The sequence below is a fragment of the Seriola lalandi genome, unplaced genomic scaffold (genome assembly GCF_002814215.2).
Source record: "Seriola lalandi dorsalis isolate HSWRI2012SDOR001 ecotype SW California unplaced genomic scaffold, Sedor1 jcf7180002054767, whole genome shotgun sequence".
Classification (NCBI taxonomy): Eukaryota; Metazoa; Chordata; class Actinopteri; order Carangiformes; family Carangidae; genus Seriola; species Seriola lalandi.
The window spans coordinates 2786021-2802296 of record NW_019525320.1 but is presented as its reverse complement, the minus strand read 5'-3'; the positions used below and the strand labels follow the sequence as shown (position 1 = coordinate 2802296).

The window sequence follows — 16276 nt, the reverse complement described above, 5'->3', positions numbered from 1 at the left end:
CACTTTGGTTTGTAATGAAAGGTCCGGGGCCGGTGTATTGTTATGGTGTAGTGTGTTTAAACGGCAGCCATGGCAGCTGCATAAAGGCTGAGAGTTGAAACAGGGGTCACGCTGCTATTTTCCAGGGACAGAGAGGCTCTCTTGCATTGACCAGCAGTGGGTGTGTCATAAATCCGTAAATCTCTCTCCCATCCGTTCAGTCAAGAGAGCAGATGCACCATGTCTTCTCTCTTTTTTTTTTTTTTTTTGTTGTTGTGTGTGTGCGTGTGTGTGTGTGTGTGTGTGTGTGTGTGTTTGTGTGCGTGCGTGCGTGCGTGCATGCGCGCGCGTGCCAGAGGGAGAGGTAAATGAATTTACATAAAACTAGATTTTAAAACTCCATCAGACATGTTAAAATGATTTAGTGCCAGTGCTGGCAAACCTTTGGAGCAGGGGACGACACAGCAGCTTGGAGCAACGCTCTGATCTCCCACTGTAGACTTCAACATCACATCGCACAGGAAATGATGGCCTGGGTAAACTTGCCAGTAATACTTTATGTCATCATAACGCCTCGGTGAGGAATATTTCATTGGCCTATTTGCTGCATCGTTGAGGACCTTCGAAATTACAGTCATTTTCCTCCGTTCAAGGTGTCACCGGGGGCCCAGACAGTCACTGGATTGAGTTATGATTATGTTATTCACTTTTCATTAGCAGAGATGATCTGAATATGGGATGCCGAGACTATAGATCCGCAATTATGCATGGGTTAAGTGAAAATGCGCTTTTCATTTGATTTGTTCTCTGGAAATGATTCTCCCGTGTCTGTGTGCGGCCACCAGTTGCATTTGTATAACAGTCGTCTTGTACTTGGAGCAGCTGCTGCAGCATCAGGGGTTATATTTATACATGTCCTTACATATTGTTACATAAGGCGGATGGGATGTCAAATATTATCAAAATGTAAAAACAAAAGGGTCACAACACTTCCAAAATGTCAAACAGAGAAGTGTAACTCCTTTAATACAATTACAGAAATAAATCCAAGATATTTTTCTGACCCTGTTTAACGATTGTTTACACCGGACCCGTGTTTTCATTTTTTATCAGTTCAGAAACAAACAAAATTGTTGTCAACACCTATTTTTTACATCCTGCACGTCAGCTATCACAGGAGAAAATATCTGTTTTTTTTCTGCTGCAGCATTATTTTATTCAAAGTCTACAGACATCCAGAAAAATATATTCCTCCTGAGAAGAAAGAACAAAAATGTATACCCAGATTTCAGACTTTGAGATGGCACTTCATTGGCTCAGGGCTGCAGGATTTATGCTTGCATGCACTCTCCACAGACAGGCCAGGATTTACAATGGGCTGTCCTGCACATCAGGCCCAAATTAATACTCTATGTTAATGCACATGCTTATGCAAAAGTCAGGACTTGTTTGGGAAATTGACAATGTGTGTCTTTTCCTCACTTATGAAGTGCAGTCTGCAAACTCTAGTCCTTTCATTTCACTCTGCATTGTTTACAGCAATATAGGGCACCGGGCCCATAAATCTTCTCCTTGCTCTGCCAAGACAGCGCCATTTGTATGCACCGTTTTAACCGACAGCATCCTCTGCCCATTAACGTCTTCTCCCCAGCTCTCTCTCTCAGTCTCCTCTTATCTGCTCAGCTCTGTCCCCTGGAAATACATTAACTGATCCGTGCTTTCGTTGAGCACTGAAAACCAATTATGTTTTTTAAGCGAAAGGAATATATAATTTGTAGCAAAAAATAAATAAATAAATAAAATAAATAACAAAAAATTTGAGAATCGTGTTGCGTTCTCTAGATGTCTCTGCCTGTGCGCAGTTGCAGATTTCTCCCACTCCCCCAGTAGCGCTTTCTCTGTAACTTATTGGTATGAAAAATAAAAAGTTTATCGACAATTTCCTTGGTTGTTTGTGTCAGCAGGCGAGAGAGCGCAGAAGGTAAGGAGGAATTGTAAAAGGGTTGACACCCAGAGCGACCGGCGCGCTTTTGTGTGAGAGAGAAAAATGATTTATTGCCACTGAGGCGGTTCAAACAGAGTTCACGGAGAATTGTGGTGGAGGCGCAGAGGAGCTAAATTATGGTCTTGCTGAGCCAGTATATCATAGATCCTATCTCCAATTCAGAGAGTGTGTTCAAGGGTGTGAGGTAAGGAAAACAAAACGAATTTAATTACTTTCCCCATTTCAGCCACTAATAATAATAACAATAATAATGATAATAATAATAATAATGACAATAATAATAGATACACATATTTCGTGTACAAGCAGATTCATTATGTTTCAATTCTGTGTAGCTGTGCCTTTATATACTGAGAGTGACTGTTCATCACTTGCTGCCTTTTTAATGGACAGGCTGGAGGGATTCAACCTGGCCACAGTCATTAGCTCGTTCTCAGTCAATAATTACAATAAAATCAAGTTTATTTTTTTAGTCCTGTTTGTGGTGACTAAAAGGCCATCCTCTGATTGTAGCAGTGTTCTGTCCAGTTCAAGGGACTGTTCAAAACTAAAATAATTCATGTATTTAAAAAAAAAAAAAAAATCCAAAGGACGTGACTCCTCTGTGGAGGTTCAGGTAAAACCTCAGTGACGGTGGCAGCAGCAGCAGCAGCAGCAGCAGCAGGGGTGAAACGGAAAAGGGGGACGGCTTCTCTCCTACCAAGCTATGCAACCCTGAGTGCATAATCCATCACCTCTGAGAGACATTTAAAGAGGGTTTTCTCGACAGCTTTGTTGTAGTGAAACACCAGAAGGAACTTGTATCTAAAGCCTGGCTCCGCTATGATTGATACAGGGACAGAGTATGCTAACATTATATCCTGCACAACCTTCTCATTTTGGAAGATGCTCTTGGCTGCACTATTTAAAATTTTGTGAGAGCTTCATTATTCTAGTTATTTATCCACTTTGCATACACTAGTGTATTGTTGAAATTGAGCAATCATGTTTAATGAGATTTTTTTTTCCCCCACAGTGTAACTCAGTTAAGGCCACACTTGATGCAGCTTTTAGCCCAAATAATTTCCCCCCCAAAAAATATTTATTATGTTGGTTTTAAATGAAGTTGTAAAATTCATATTTTATTTAAATGCTTTGCACCTTCATGGCTTTATTTCCAAGTTGCGTCAAGTTGGTGTTTTGTGTTCTCTACATTAGAACTGCACACAGAGCTCTCCCCCTGCTCTTTGTCCATCCAGCAGAGGAGCAAAGCGGGATGTTTACCATCAAACATGTCCGGTGTTTGTCTGTTGCCTCACTGAGCCACAGACAGGGACACTCCATACTGTACTGCGATGCCTGATTAATGCAAATGCGTTGAATCGTCCTATAGAGAAAAAAAAAATCTCAAATGATTGCCTCCTTTGTCTTTGTGTGGCAATGACTGTCAAGCCTTTGTTTGACCACTCCCAGTGAATCCTATTAAGCCAAAGCTACACTTCCAGTCCGACAGTTACTATAAGCATATGCTGTTATTTAAAGGAGTGTTCGCCGATTTATAACGGGCTGTTAAATTAGTTGCAACAAAGTTATCCAAAAATAATCGCAATGATTTATTTTACAGGCAGAAAGCAGCCTTGCAGCAGAAAGGCGATAGGTGGATACAGTAATAGCGTGGATACGGGAATAACTATTATCATTTATAATTATTTTAAATTGTAAAAAATACCCAGGAACGGAATTTATTTATTCATTTATTTATTTTGGCAATTTACACCCGGAAAGTTTCAGCAAAAATGAGGAGTTGTGGTCGATAGCCCGCTGCTATTATCCAGTATATGATTCCAGTTCATAGACAGAGCCTACTGTAGGACGAGCTCCTCGCGGTGGATGTGCAGCAGCAAGCGGCGGCTCCGTCTAATAAACGCGTCCTGTCAAAAGATTTACAATATTACAAGAAATCAGCATTCAGTTTGTAATGAGACGTTCCTTTACCACACATGTAATCTCTGTCTGTCTGTCAGTCTGTCTGTCTGTCTGTACCCCCTCCACCACCACCTCCCCCCTCCCTCCGTATAAACACATCTCCCTCTTCCTCTCTCTCACGCTCTCACACTGATTACACAGTTGTTGGCGTCTATTCATATTCCGTTATACGATTTGTTTTACTCCCTAGGTAAAGAAGCGCAGGCTGCTCATAGAAATGCTGTCTGAAGAAATATCGCAGAAGCTTCTTCGGGCGCCCCAAGTTGCCAGTGGATTACTTTGCAACTCCAGAGCTCGGTCATTGGAGGACGGCCACACGTGACTACGGCACCCTTCTGGTAAATATTATTCAAATTTTCCACATGGTTACTCCAAGTGCTCTTCCCTGCATGCCTTTATACAGTCAGGTTAATTGTGATCGGATATTAGACAGACAGAAGTCCTAGTCTTTACTACTGCTGTGGGATTCCTGGTTTTATTTGAGACAGTTTAATGAGCCGGGTCCATGGACCCCCAACAGTCTGCCCTCCCACTGCAGCTGCATAGCAACAGTTTTGCTATGAGCTCTGGACAAGTGCCAAAACTAAGCGCGGGATACAATGGAGGAGGAGGTGGAGGAGGAGGAGGAGGAGGAGGAAGAGGAGGAGGCCAAGAAGCAGAACTTAATCAGCAAAACATGACCTCCTCTGCTCATGTCAGTTCCAGGCTGAACCCAGATGAACAGTTCCAGAGCCCACTGGAGCCTCTGGTTCACTGCCATGCCAAGGGCGAGCTGGACATCAAGAGCAGGAGCTGCAGTCTACTCACCATCTGCCGCTCTGGAGTAATGTTTCCCTGGATGAATCCACGGACAACTGACTCTGACCAATCTGGTAACTGTGCTTTTATTTATTACACACTGAGTGTCTTTTACTTTATAAACTGAGTGTGCAAAATCTTGTTGACTGATGAGGATGCTCCATAAAACCATATTCCTCATTTTGTCAAACTGATGTGTGACCTTAATGACATATGGCATTTAAATAACTTTGTTGCACATGATATAAAAATGTTTCACAACATTCACAAGCAGGTTAAAAAATCCAACTAGTCAATTATATGTTTATTGTGTCACCTGCATCATTTTAATGCTCATTGAAGCACATTCATCAGATATGAAGGCTGTCACAGGTTAACACAGAGCCTGGATGGCTGTGAATGTTGCAGCACAGTTAAAAACAAATGTCTGTGTCGTGCCCATAGCTGTGTGTTCCTTCCTCTCCTGCAGGGATGGTCACGTTCAAAACACAAACACTTCACCAAGAGCTTCTTTTACACTGCACTTTTACAGCTGAGGATTTTCTTTTGAAAGAATATATCATAATCTGCAAATATCATCACTTCATGTTCTGTTGTTTCTGAACACAGTCATTAAATAAATTCAATCAGTCTGTCAATTATAATATCTGTTCTAATAAGTAAGTCAGTGAAGTAAAGTAAAGTAATTAATTTTGACTTTGCAAAAAAGGAAACAAGACAGTTGCAGAAATGTGAAATAATTATGAAATATATAAAACAAAAAAACATTTTTTTCATTGTTCACTGATGCTGCTTCTAATTTTTCACAGTAAAATATAAACATCTTTGCCTAGACACTGCAAACAGGAAGCTACAGTCTCCCAGTGTGGTGGGTATTGTTAAGGAGTGCACTTTACACTCTAAGGTCACTATAGGCCTTATCAAGTATCCATTAACCCCTGTGTGTTATATTGTTATCAACAGGGCCCTGCTACCGCTGATATACATAATATACATGTCAAATGGAATCTCTAATGGTGGTTATTTTCAGTGGTGGTCCCAAGGTACCTTTTAAGTGACTGAGATGGGGCTTTGACAGGTCTGCTTCCGTGTGTGGCTGTGATTAATGTGGCCTGTCAGGCAGCCGTAGTGGCGTCAGATGTTTCCCCCAGACTGTTTCTTCGGGAGGTAACTTTCCCTGAACACATGACACAGTAGACAGCTAGTCCTGTATGGTGTCTCAAGCATGACTGAATACACAGGAAGAGCTGAGGGCCCTTCACGGTCTCAGGTTGATTGGCTTAGGATTAACATGGGCCTTACTGCCACTTCAAGTCCTCCATGTGGAGTTCAAGCATTTCAGGCTTGTTAAATATGTGGCACTTGTTTTTATCACCCTCTCTTCTTTATGTGCTTCCTCCCGCATTAGTCAGCGGCGGCGTGGCGGCCGGTCGACCCGCCAGAGGGAGGCCCGGTGTGAGGAGGGAGAGGACGGCCTTCACCAACAGCCAGCTGCTGGAGCTGGAGAAGGAGTTCCACTTCAGCCCGTACCTGCGTCGCCCTCGGAGGCTGGAGATGGCCGCCGGGCTTCAGCTCACCGATCGCCAGGTCAAGATCTGGTTTCAGAACCGCAGGATGAGGTACAAGAAGGAGCACAAGTATGGAAAAGTGGTAGGCCAGCATTCTCCCTCCAACCCGTCCTCCAGCTCGAGCTCATGCACGGACAACCTGAGTTTCCCGGGTGCGTGTGTGGTTAGAACTTCCTCCTCCTCCTCCTCCTCAGACCTGCACTTCATGGATTATGCTCCCGTGTCCTCCTCTCTCCTTGGCCCTCACAGCGATGGCAGCGGTGGTCAGTGTATTCACCCCGCAGACTTGCCACATGTGAGTTGCATACTTCCATCTGTTGCAAATGGGGCATGGCCCGCCTGTACGGACGTGGATAGTCATCACCATGCTGGCATTTCAAATTGGCCCTAGGGCCCTATAATGGCCATCCCTCCTGTGCTCATCAAAATCTCAATGATACATCCACTTTCACTTACTTATGAAAGACTGGAGGGTGTCTGATTAGCAACCCAGGGCTGAAATCCCCTTAACACGCCCTTTCACCATTCATGAAGCATTTTAATTAAACTATATGAACATATCTTAATTAAAGGAGAGCCAAAGTGAAATCATTTGTGTTTCTCAGGCTCGGTGACTGAAGACTGCAGGTCTTCAAACTTGCTGCTCATGTTGTACGTACATGGCGTGCACAAGACATTGGAGCAATTAATGATTACATGTTTTTTGCTGTAATTTTGTGACTGTTACATTTGTATTGTTGTTGCATGTTTAATGCATGTGGGAATCATACTCTGAGTGAGTTTTTCTACTTCCCTCTGTTGGCAGATAATAGTTAAGTGGTTGTCATATTTTGTAAGTGTCACATTAGGGCCTCTTTTTCATCCCGTACTGTAAATAGCAGGTCGTTTTGTGTAAAATGTTTTAACTGTGAAATGGACAGAGTAATGTTCATATTGAATGATGTTATATTTTTGTTAAAGCCATTAAAGGATACGGCGAGTCTTTGATACTGTTCTTGATGAATTGAGATGTCACACAGTATACTGTACATGCTTAATAAATGCATTTGGGAAAACTGTAGCCCTTGTGCAGTGTTTACCCTGTTCATTGCTGATTAGATTGACTTTTTTATTTTATTTTTTTTTTTTTTCCTGGATTAGAGCCCAAATGGAAAAAATGGGAAAGATTCTGTAATCAAATTAAAGCATGCCTCAGATTCATTGAAAACTCTACAGTATTGTGCATTCAATGCACAGTCTTGCCACATAAGCCTCTCCCTCGCTCCTGCCTCCGAGTTCCCCACCATTAATCACAGAGACAAGGCAGTCTTTCCAGCACTCCAACCACAAGCTCTGAACCCACTGGGCACCATGACAAGATCTCTTGCCTCCTCCTTCCCAACCCTTGCCTTTTCAATAGCCAAATTGTAGTGCTGCAAGTTGGGGCTGGCCTCCCTCTCAGGGGGCATGTTGGTTGTGTAGCTTAGAAGCCCTTCCAGCAGCCCATAGGCCACAACAGACCAATGAGGTTCAATCACTAATGACAACATATTATCTTAAAGAACAATGAGGAGACCTTTTTTCTTTTCTTTTTTTTTTTCTTTTTGTGTGTGACGTATGGCTTCTCAAATGTAAACTGTGTCATGGAAATGTTATTCTCCTATTTTCCTTTGCTATTTTCTGATTTCAAAATTTCCCCCTCACTGAGCTAAATTACACACATGGGGCATAATGCATTTATTTGACAGAAGTGGGTCACAGGTTCTCTTGGGTTTCAACAGTTTTACACGTCAAAGATAAACAGCAACTTTCATGATGAAGGAGCAAACCTCTAACACTTGGTAATCTGAGCCGTAGTATCATTATTCTAAGCAAAGTTTTGGACATGCTGACAGTTTTATATCAGTTTTATATCGTCACAGAGACCCACTGACAGCTTTGAAATGAGGGAGGTACCGAGGAAGCTGATCCCCTAGTGGTCCTGGATGGAACGACTTCCTGCTCCCTATTCATTACCTAATCAGTCTCTGGATCAGCTGTCATTTGGTAAATATTTGACACCATTTGCAGCAGGTCTCAGTAAGTGTCAGGGGAGCTATATAGCTGCTATAACTCTGTGGAAATGTTAAATAAAATAAAGTAAGGTCTACACCACATCTGTATCAAAGAGGTGGTGACAGCTGGGTAATTTAAGAGGAAAGTAATAAAGGGCAAGAGAGGGAATGAGACAAAGCAAGAAGAAGTTCTCTGCTACAAATATGTTTCCTCACAAAGAGACAGAACAGGGAGGATTGTGAGGAAGAAGAAGCAGACAGTGTTGGATTCCTGGGATTCTTGCATATGCCGGGTGATTTATGGAGTTGAGGTGCCGAGGCTCAATAGGACCTTTACCTCTGGTTCCTAACCACATTCTCCTTCCAGAGGCTAAAAGCAAGGAGGATCCGCACACTGGAGTGCAGTAATTCTGTGGACGGGGTCAAGGGGGATCCTCAGGGGTCAAGGAAAGCCTCCCCCCCCCTCAAGGGCCCCACTGCAAGGGGGGACAGTCTACTTCCATTTCAACATTGAGTTAGCCAGTTGTTCTCACACTGGTTTGCTCCTAGTTAGCGACTAAAGTCATTACTTCCTTTGTGCTCACTTGATGACATCTGTTCTTCGAGGGGAAGATCTGCAAAGACCCAAATCCTTACAAGTTCTTTTTTTAATTCTTGGCTTTGATCAGAACTGAGCGATGCATTAAGTGGATCTTTGAAGTGATAAATGATGTCAGCCGTGGTGCCATGAAACCAGCTTTGGTTACGGTCCGTCATTAATTTCCAAATTTTTGCATTATGTCCTTTACAGTGACTGATGTTCCACTGTCCCATTTGCAGCTGTTGTGAAACCGATTTTGGGGTTAGACTTGAAAATGCTCTGTGCATCAAGACTTTTCTTAAGCTGCCGTGAAAAGAAAACTGCTGTGTGCTCAACAAAGACGTCCTGCTTTAAGGGTCTTCCAAAGCATTCGCCCCTGCGTTCAACAAATGTAAAGCCTGAAGCATGTCATATTACCATTACAGTAAGCTGCTGGTGTCCACTGGAGTCTTATGTTATGTACTGGTAATTCCATTCATTATATGGGGATCACTACCAGATGAAATAACTGATAATAATATGAACAACTGTCCATGTGACAGCCCCTGCACGTTTTGGAGTATATGCCTCCTTGTTTTTGGTTGGATACACAATCACATCAGATTCCCCACAAATCCTCTAAGACCCATCACAGATTCGACATTGTTGTGGGGGGGTTTTGTGACTTTTTTGCTTTTACATCTTAAACCCCAATCCATACATGCACTCATTTATACCACTAATTAATGCCAATGCCTGATGCGCTCCACCACTTATAGAAACACACTCCGAAAGCACAAAATCTTTTTTTTTTCTTTTTTTTTCTTTTTTTTTTACAATATATTTATTCATTTAAGCTCATCTTATCATGTTGTCTTAATTAAGAAATGAACCCCAGGTATGCATGGGAGGCAACAATTATACAACAGACATATTTTATTAAGTGAAAACAGAAGTTTATCATCATGTTATCAAATCCCACTGTGAAACTGTAACGCAGCCATTTCTGTCAATAAATTCACTTTTTAACTCAGATCACAAAAAAAAGGAAAATGAAAATAAGAAGAGGACAAATTGTTTGTGTGGTTCTCAACATACTTGCAAAATGACATATAATGTAAAAAAAAGAAACATTTGACAGAACATATTGATGCATATACATAGACAAAGTACAAAATGTTCACTGACCAAAGTCAAAACAAATCACACAACTCTTCTCCAGGGTTAAAAGGGGTTAAAAGCTCGAATCTCCATTTATCAATACACAGCAGCAAATTAGCAAATTCTACAAAATTTATGAGTTAAAACGAATGGTTGTATTTGCTAAAGGGGGGGGGGGTGTATTGTACATTTTGTATTTAAGGTCAATTATATCTATCTTGTAACTGTAATCTTGCAACATGGTAATTTAAGTAACATGACATCTGCTGTCTATGGACTGTATAAAAAGAAACCAGAAAAAACCCTAAAGAAACAAACTTAGCTGAAAATGAACCATGTTGCAGTGATTTTGATGGACTGAATCTTTGCACCTCACTGTGTGTGTGTGTGTGTGTGTGTGTGTGTGTGTGTGTGTGTGTGTGTGTGTGTGTGTGTGTGTGTGTGTATGTCTCTGAGAGTTATGCAAGAAACTGAAACATGACACTGATCGTGGCCTCCTCCACACTGACTGTTGTGCTACATGCTGCAGCACAGACTGAAATAAAAGATGTTCATCGCTGTTCTCTAACAAAACAACTGGGATGAACATAATCATAACATGTTCAAGATTATGACCAACTTGTGGCTAATTTCCATTATTCTTTTTAAATTATTATGTTTGAGAACTGACTGATTTGTGTGGTGAAAGTCATAGAAGTAAAATCTCCCCAGAAGTAACAGTTACATCCGATACTTTGGTCCATTGTTGAGTAAAACCCTGTACTTTTATGCCCAGCCTTTAGGAGGTTTTGTTCTTTTTATGAACTATTAACCTTCCCAGCCTTCTCCCTCCACAGTAGTAACTGCTGCCCACCAGTCTCTCCAGGTGCTTGTTGCTCAAGATGATTGTTAAGTATCAATTTCCTGTGTCACCTTTATGGGTTTTATTTATTTGTCTGCTCCTTCACGTGGAACAGAGCCTGAGCATCACTCAGGTAGATGGATTATAACTCAACTGCTACGACTCATCAATCTTGGAAATTTGACTTCCTGAATCTCATACAACTGTTACTGCCATATTACGGCATGGCATTATCAAGATCAATGACATTTTAAATGCTTCCCAGTTAAGGATGATCGGTGACAATAAAAAGGTAAGTTGGTGATGAAAGTGTCTCAGCTGTGGTGAGTGGCGCTGTGCGCAGCAAGGGAGTCACCTGCACGTTTCCCTCTGAAGAGCACCGGTTAAATGAATGAACTTGTAATCACAACAGTCACCCTGCTAAATGTCACACGTTGACCATTATCGATCACTCAAGAATTATTCAACACCCAATGGCTTTATCACACGGAACCTAATCAATGCACACTTTCTTTTGGTTGTTCTGCCATAAAACAGAAAAAAAAAAAAGAAAAAAGCTGTGTTGAAAAAAATGTTACATGACAACAAAGAACAAAGAGATAATGATCAGATGATTCTGTTAGGGGTCCTGGAGAACTTGGACCCTCTTTGACAGCTCAAGAAATATATTCGTAACATTTATTTTATCTACTTGTTGTTTCAGTACTTTACTGCTTATAAACATGATTTAAACTCATGACATGTTTCAGATCTGTTTGAGTTCTCAGAGACCACAGCTGTAAAACGTCCTTAAATACATTAGACTTCCACATGCTCTATGAATCGCTGTTGACAGTACTTATTATGCTGCAACAATCCAAATGAGTCAATTTGATTTTCTGTGCTTGCAGTTTTACAACCACACAAGACATCAGAGAGTTAGACCCAGAACATAAGATTTGTTGCTACGGAGGATGACACTTAGTTGCCAGTTTATTAGGTACACCACTGTTAAAACAGTCGAAGATGAGAGTTGTGCATTAAGTTATGAAGGTTATGATGAATATTTGTTGTCTGTTTTATAGATATGTGCATGAGAGGATGGACTAAGTATCAAAAACATCTTCACATTACAGTTCAACAGCTTCACAAACTGCAGCCTCCAAAAACACCATGAAGAAGAATAAACACCACTCTAATAATACATTTTCAATAACTTATATAATATGTAGCTTCATGACCGTCAGATTTATTGCACAACTGTTTTATTGACTGCGTTAGTTTTATATAGGTGCACCTAATAAACTGGCAACTGAGTGTGTATTGGTTCATGCATAGACTTTATAGCATATTTCCTTGTTTGGTGCAATGACATTAATGGTCCTTTTCCTATTTTGTCACCATAGCAAAGCCAGTCTTTAAAGAGGAGTAAATATTAGCTTTGCAAATATTGTTTTTATTTTTCCATGCGCAGCAGCAGGAAGCAAAATAATGAGGAATTAAAGGCAATTTCAACAAAACAGAACAATTAAAACTGTGACATTTACAACCAGACTGAGCCTTTTCTTGTTTGACTTTTAATCCTTTTTGAACCAGAATTCTTATGACTAAACATTTCTGAAAAAATACTTTACACCACTGTCATTTTTCTGTCTGTACTCACTGGTCCACTCATTACAAACTCGTGCTGTGCAGCCAAACCTTGTTATTAGGCAGATAACTTTATTTTAAATTCCACTGGATAGTATCAGAGTTTCTAAAGATACAAAATCAGTCAGATGTTTGAGGAGATGTGTTTAAATGATGCACAGAGCATCGGGCATATTTTCATTTGTGCAGTGTGAGTGGTGCAGTTATAAAAATCATGGGTTTGAATATTTCACTCATCTTACAGCATAAAAGCTACTTAATTGGAAACAAAAGACATTAAACTAATATTAGATGTTGTAAATATCTAACATTGTAAATATACTAAACTTTTATCTTTCAAACATTTAAGATTTTTCCCTTTTTAACTGCAGGAATAATCCTGAGCCTCAAAGGAAGATTAGTGCTTTATTAATACAGTGTCATTTTTCCTATCAGCATTTTGCTATTAACCATGATTAGCATGCACAGTAGATTACTGATCTGTATTGTGAACAAGCAGGGGATGTTTAAGCAAAAAAAAAAAAAAAAGAAGTAAAAACCACTCCCTCTCTTTCCCTGCAGCGAAAACAATGCTGTATGAGGGAGAATATTACAGAGTGTGCTGCAATGATGAACATTTCCTCCTGTTTCATGTTTAACCCTGCTCATTTCCCACAGTAAGAACTCCGGAAACACACAAGTGTGCACAGCAGCTTGGGGGGAAGATGACTGATGGCTTGTTGTCATGATGTTTGGGATTCTGCCGACTCGAAGCCTCTCGGCTCACTGAAGCTGTGAAGCGCTGCAGTACATACTACGGGCTATTGTTGAAAAGTCCTCGTATTAGCAACGTATTGCTTCATTGTCACACTGTTGAGCCTGTGCAGAATGCAGTTATCTGTAATGTCCCTGGCCATTTGCACAGTAGTTGCATTGGATTTATGATTATGGTTCATGTACTGTGACAGATTTCATACCATTCAACAATAAAGCAAGGGCAATTATTAGAATTTCACACCGTGAGTAGATGGGGATTTTGTTTTTCTGTTTTCTAAAGGTAGTCCCTGGATTGTGTGTGGGCTGGGTATACACTAAGCTAAATCTTACTTCTGACATCACTATTTTTCAAAAATGTCAATATTTGAAAAACCCTGACATGCTCTATCAATCATATAGATAGCCATCTTTCAAGCGGTCAATGTGCCACACTTGAATATCTGTTTCTGCCTCGTCTTCAGCCCTGCTCTGACCCCCTCTCTCTCTTTCTCTCTCTCATTTTTTCTCTTGCTGTATTTCTCTTTGTCCCTCTGCCATAATACAGCTCTATCATGGTGCCACATTGATGAGCCCGAGCTCCATAAACACGGCATAGATGGCTGTCATCTTCCCCTCTTGGAACTGCATTAAAGGCAGTGACCTCTCTGGCTGCTGGTGACAGTCGTCTGTCAGCGCTGGTTAATTCCCAATCTTGCGAGGGTCAAGAGCTGACATATAATGAGGCTTGACAGTGTTGGAGGGCGACACAAGGGTCTGGTGTCAACAGCAGCCATAGCATCATGTCAGCAGCAGCAGGATGAGGGTTCAATGAAAACCATGGAGGTAATCCGAGCGCGGCCGAGCTGATCCCAGGGCCATGACTGCCTATTGACACACATCAGAGCATGGATGCAAAACAAATTAGCATCAGTCAATATTATCTCCCTCCTCCTGCCTCCTGACACAGCCACCCAAGTGCTGCCATGTTTACCTCACCTCCAGTCAAAACAATAAAGACAATGGTGATCATGATGGAAAATGCCTGCACTGAGTTTTAAGAGGATGCTGCTTTTAGGCTTTGAGGGGAGATATTCAAAAGTCTGGTCTGTGTGTAAATGAGGTGCACGATTTGGTTTGAGGGATGTAAAATTCAGAATTGTATTTGTGGCACCCATTTCACCTAAATTGTGAGAAGATTTTCTTTCTTATTTCTGAAGCCATTTCATGCAGGATTTGTGGTTTAGGGGGAAACAAGCTGTCCAGAGGAAAGAGCCTCAGATCAAGATCACCTCTGTTTTTTTTGTTTTGTTTTGTTTTGTTATGTGTGTGTGTGTGTGTGTGTGTGTGTGTGTGTGTGTGTGTGTGTGTGTGTGTGTGTGTGTGTGTATGTGTTTGTGCTAAATGTGATAATATAACTTCTGTTGCATAAAGGTGCCGGGCAGTGATGTGGAACAACACCTCAAATATGCTAATCAAACATATGGCACTTCTAGGAACAAACACGGATTGCTGTCCTTGTCCTACAAGATAAAAAGGTTACTTGGATTTGAATGTAATTTGAATGCGTCCACGAGCTGTAATAGGCTGAGGCTGCTTCATTTTTTTTTATTCGTTTGCATACGGGAAAGCAGAGATTGCTCACACCTGTTTTTCCCTCTTCTTCTTCTTGTTCTTCTTCTTGTTCTTCTTCTTCCTCCTCCTCTCCCCTCTCCCGCCACCCTCCCTCTGCTGAAAGCCATTACAGAAATACAATTTCTAATACCTCCGCACAGGTCTTCGATCGACTGCAAACAAATTTATATTCAGGCAGTAAACAGAAAGCTGCAGAGATTTATTTATTGAGTGTGGAGGAGAGAAACAAGCTAGCGCGTGAACCCTGAGTAACCTCCGAGCTGACATGAAGATGGATCAGTGCACCATGCAAATGCATGGAGAGAAGGGATATATTGCACTCAGTCATTCAGCACATCGCTGCCTGTAGAATCCCATTAACTCCCACAGCTGGGACCATATTTCTGTGTTGTAAGAATGCGGTTAGAAGTTGTTCATTACGCTGAATTATATTGTAATTACTGCAGACTTAAAAGACATAGGGAATACTGTTAAAATAAAACGATAAGAACAGGAACACAAACTAGTTTTACGTATTTTTTTATATTATTAAATTATATGGGTGGTTGCTTCGTACTGTAATCTGAGACATAATGATAATAATAATAGGCAAATAATAACAATAATAATAATAATAATAATAATAATAACAACAACAACAACAACAATAACAACAATAATAGCATAATAATAATAATAATAATAATAATGTTCTGAAAATAACATATTTCATGTATTAATTATTATAGTCATTAATTATATTATTTTGTATTATATTAGGCTATTTTATTATTTATATTATTACTTTTTGGCTGATTTATTTAAGCATACAGGGACAGGAAAATTAAGGCCGAACATAATGGCAAAAAATAAATAAATAAGTAATAAATAATTAGGAATTTAGGAATATCCTTTCAACATGAATCCAGCATCATTGCTCTTCTTCAGTTTAATACCGTCCAAGACAATCACATGACACATGACCGAAACCCATACAGTAAAAGAAAAAAAAAGAGAGCCTATTTTCAAGTTTCGTGTTTCTTTGATAATCCACAATTATTGTTCTTGTTCTTGGAAGTATAAGACGCCCTGTCTTCACTGTGGATTAAAGGAATTAAACAGCCTGGAGATCAGACGTTAACACTGGCACATCAGGATATTATTAGCTGTTATTAAAACTGTATGCGAGCAGGCTGAGACTCGGTGACGCGTGTATTTGAAAGTAGGTCAACAAACTTGTGCTGCTCTCCGGAGCTCCATGACATTTTCACTTCTGCACTGGAGGTGAAAACACTGGCTCTGCTCCTGTAGATCTGCAGCTGAACCAAAACACAGGCAGCTGAGTTGTTTGCCTCTGTGTGTGCGTGTGTGTGCGTGCGTGCGTGCATGTGT

At 40.7% G+C, this 16276-nt stretch overlaps 1 protein-coding gene and 1 long non-coding RNA gene across 2 annotated transcripts in view; both read left to right on the top strand.

Annotated features, from left to right (window-relative positions):
* The window catches only part of LOC147818022 (uncharacterized), a 51528-nt gene extending 47377 nt beyond the window's left edge, over positions 1 to 4151 (top strand). Inside the window, exon 3 of the long non-coding RNA XR_015438392.1 lies at positions 4140 to 4151. This is a non-coding gene — a long non-coding RNA (uncharacterized LOC147818022). The remainder of the gene's footprint in view (positions 1 to 4139) is intronic.
* A 167-nt stretch (positions 4152 to 4318) lies between these two features.
* LOC111668947 (homeobox protein Hox-A3-like) lies at positions 4319 to 7375 on the top strand. Its single transcript, XM_023425110.2, has 2 exons — positions 4319 to 4821; positions 6156 to 7375. The coding sequence occupies exons 1-2, from the start codon at positions 4455 to 4457 to the stop codon at positions 6704 to 6706; spliced, it is 918 nt and encodes a 305-aa protein (XP_023280878.2). The 5' UTR covers positions 4319 to 4454; the 3' UTR covers positions 6707 to 7375.
* Positions 7376 to 16276: the final 8901 nt, after the last annotated feature.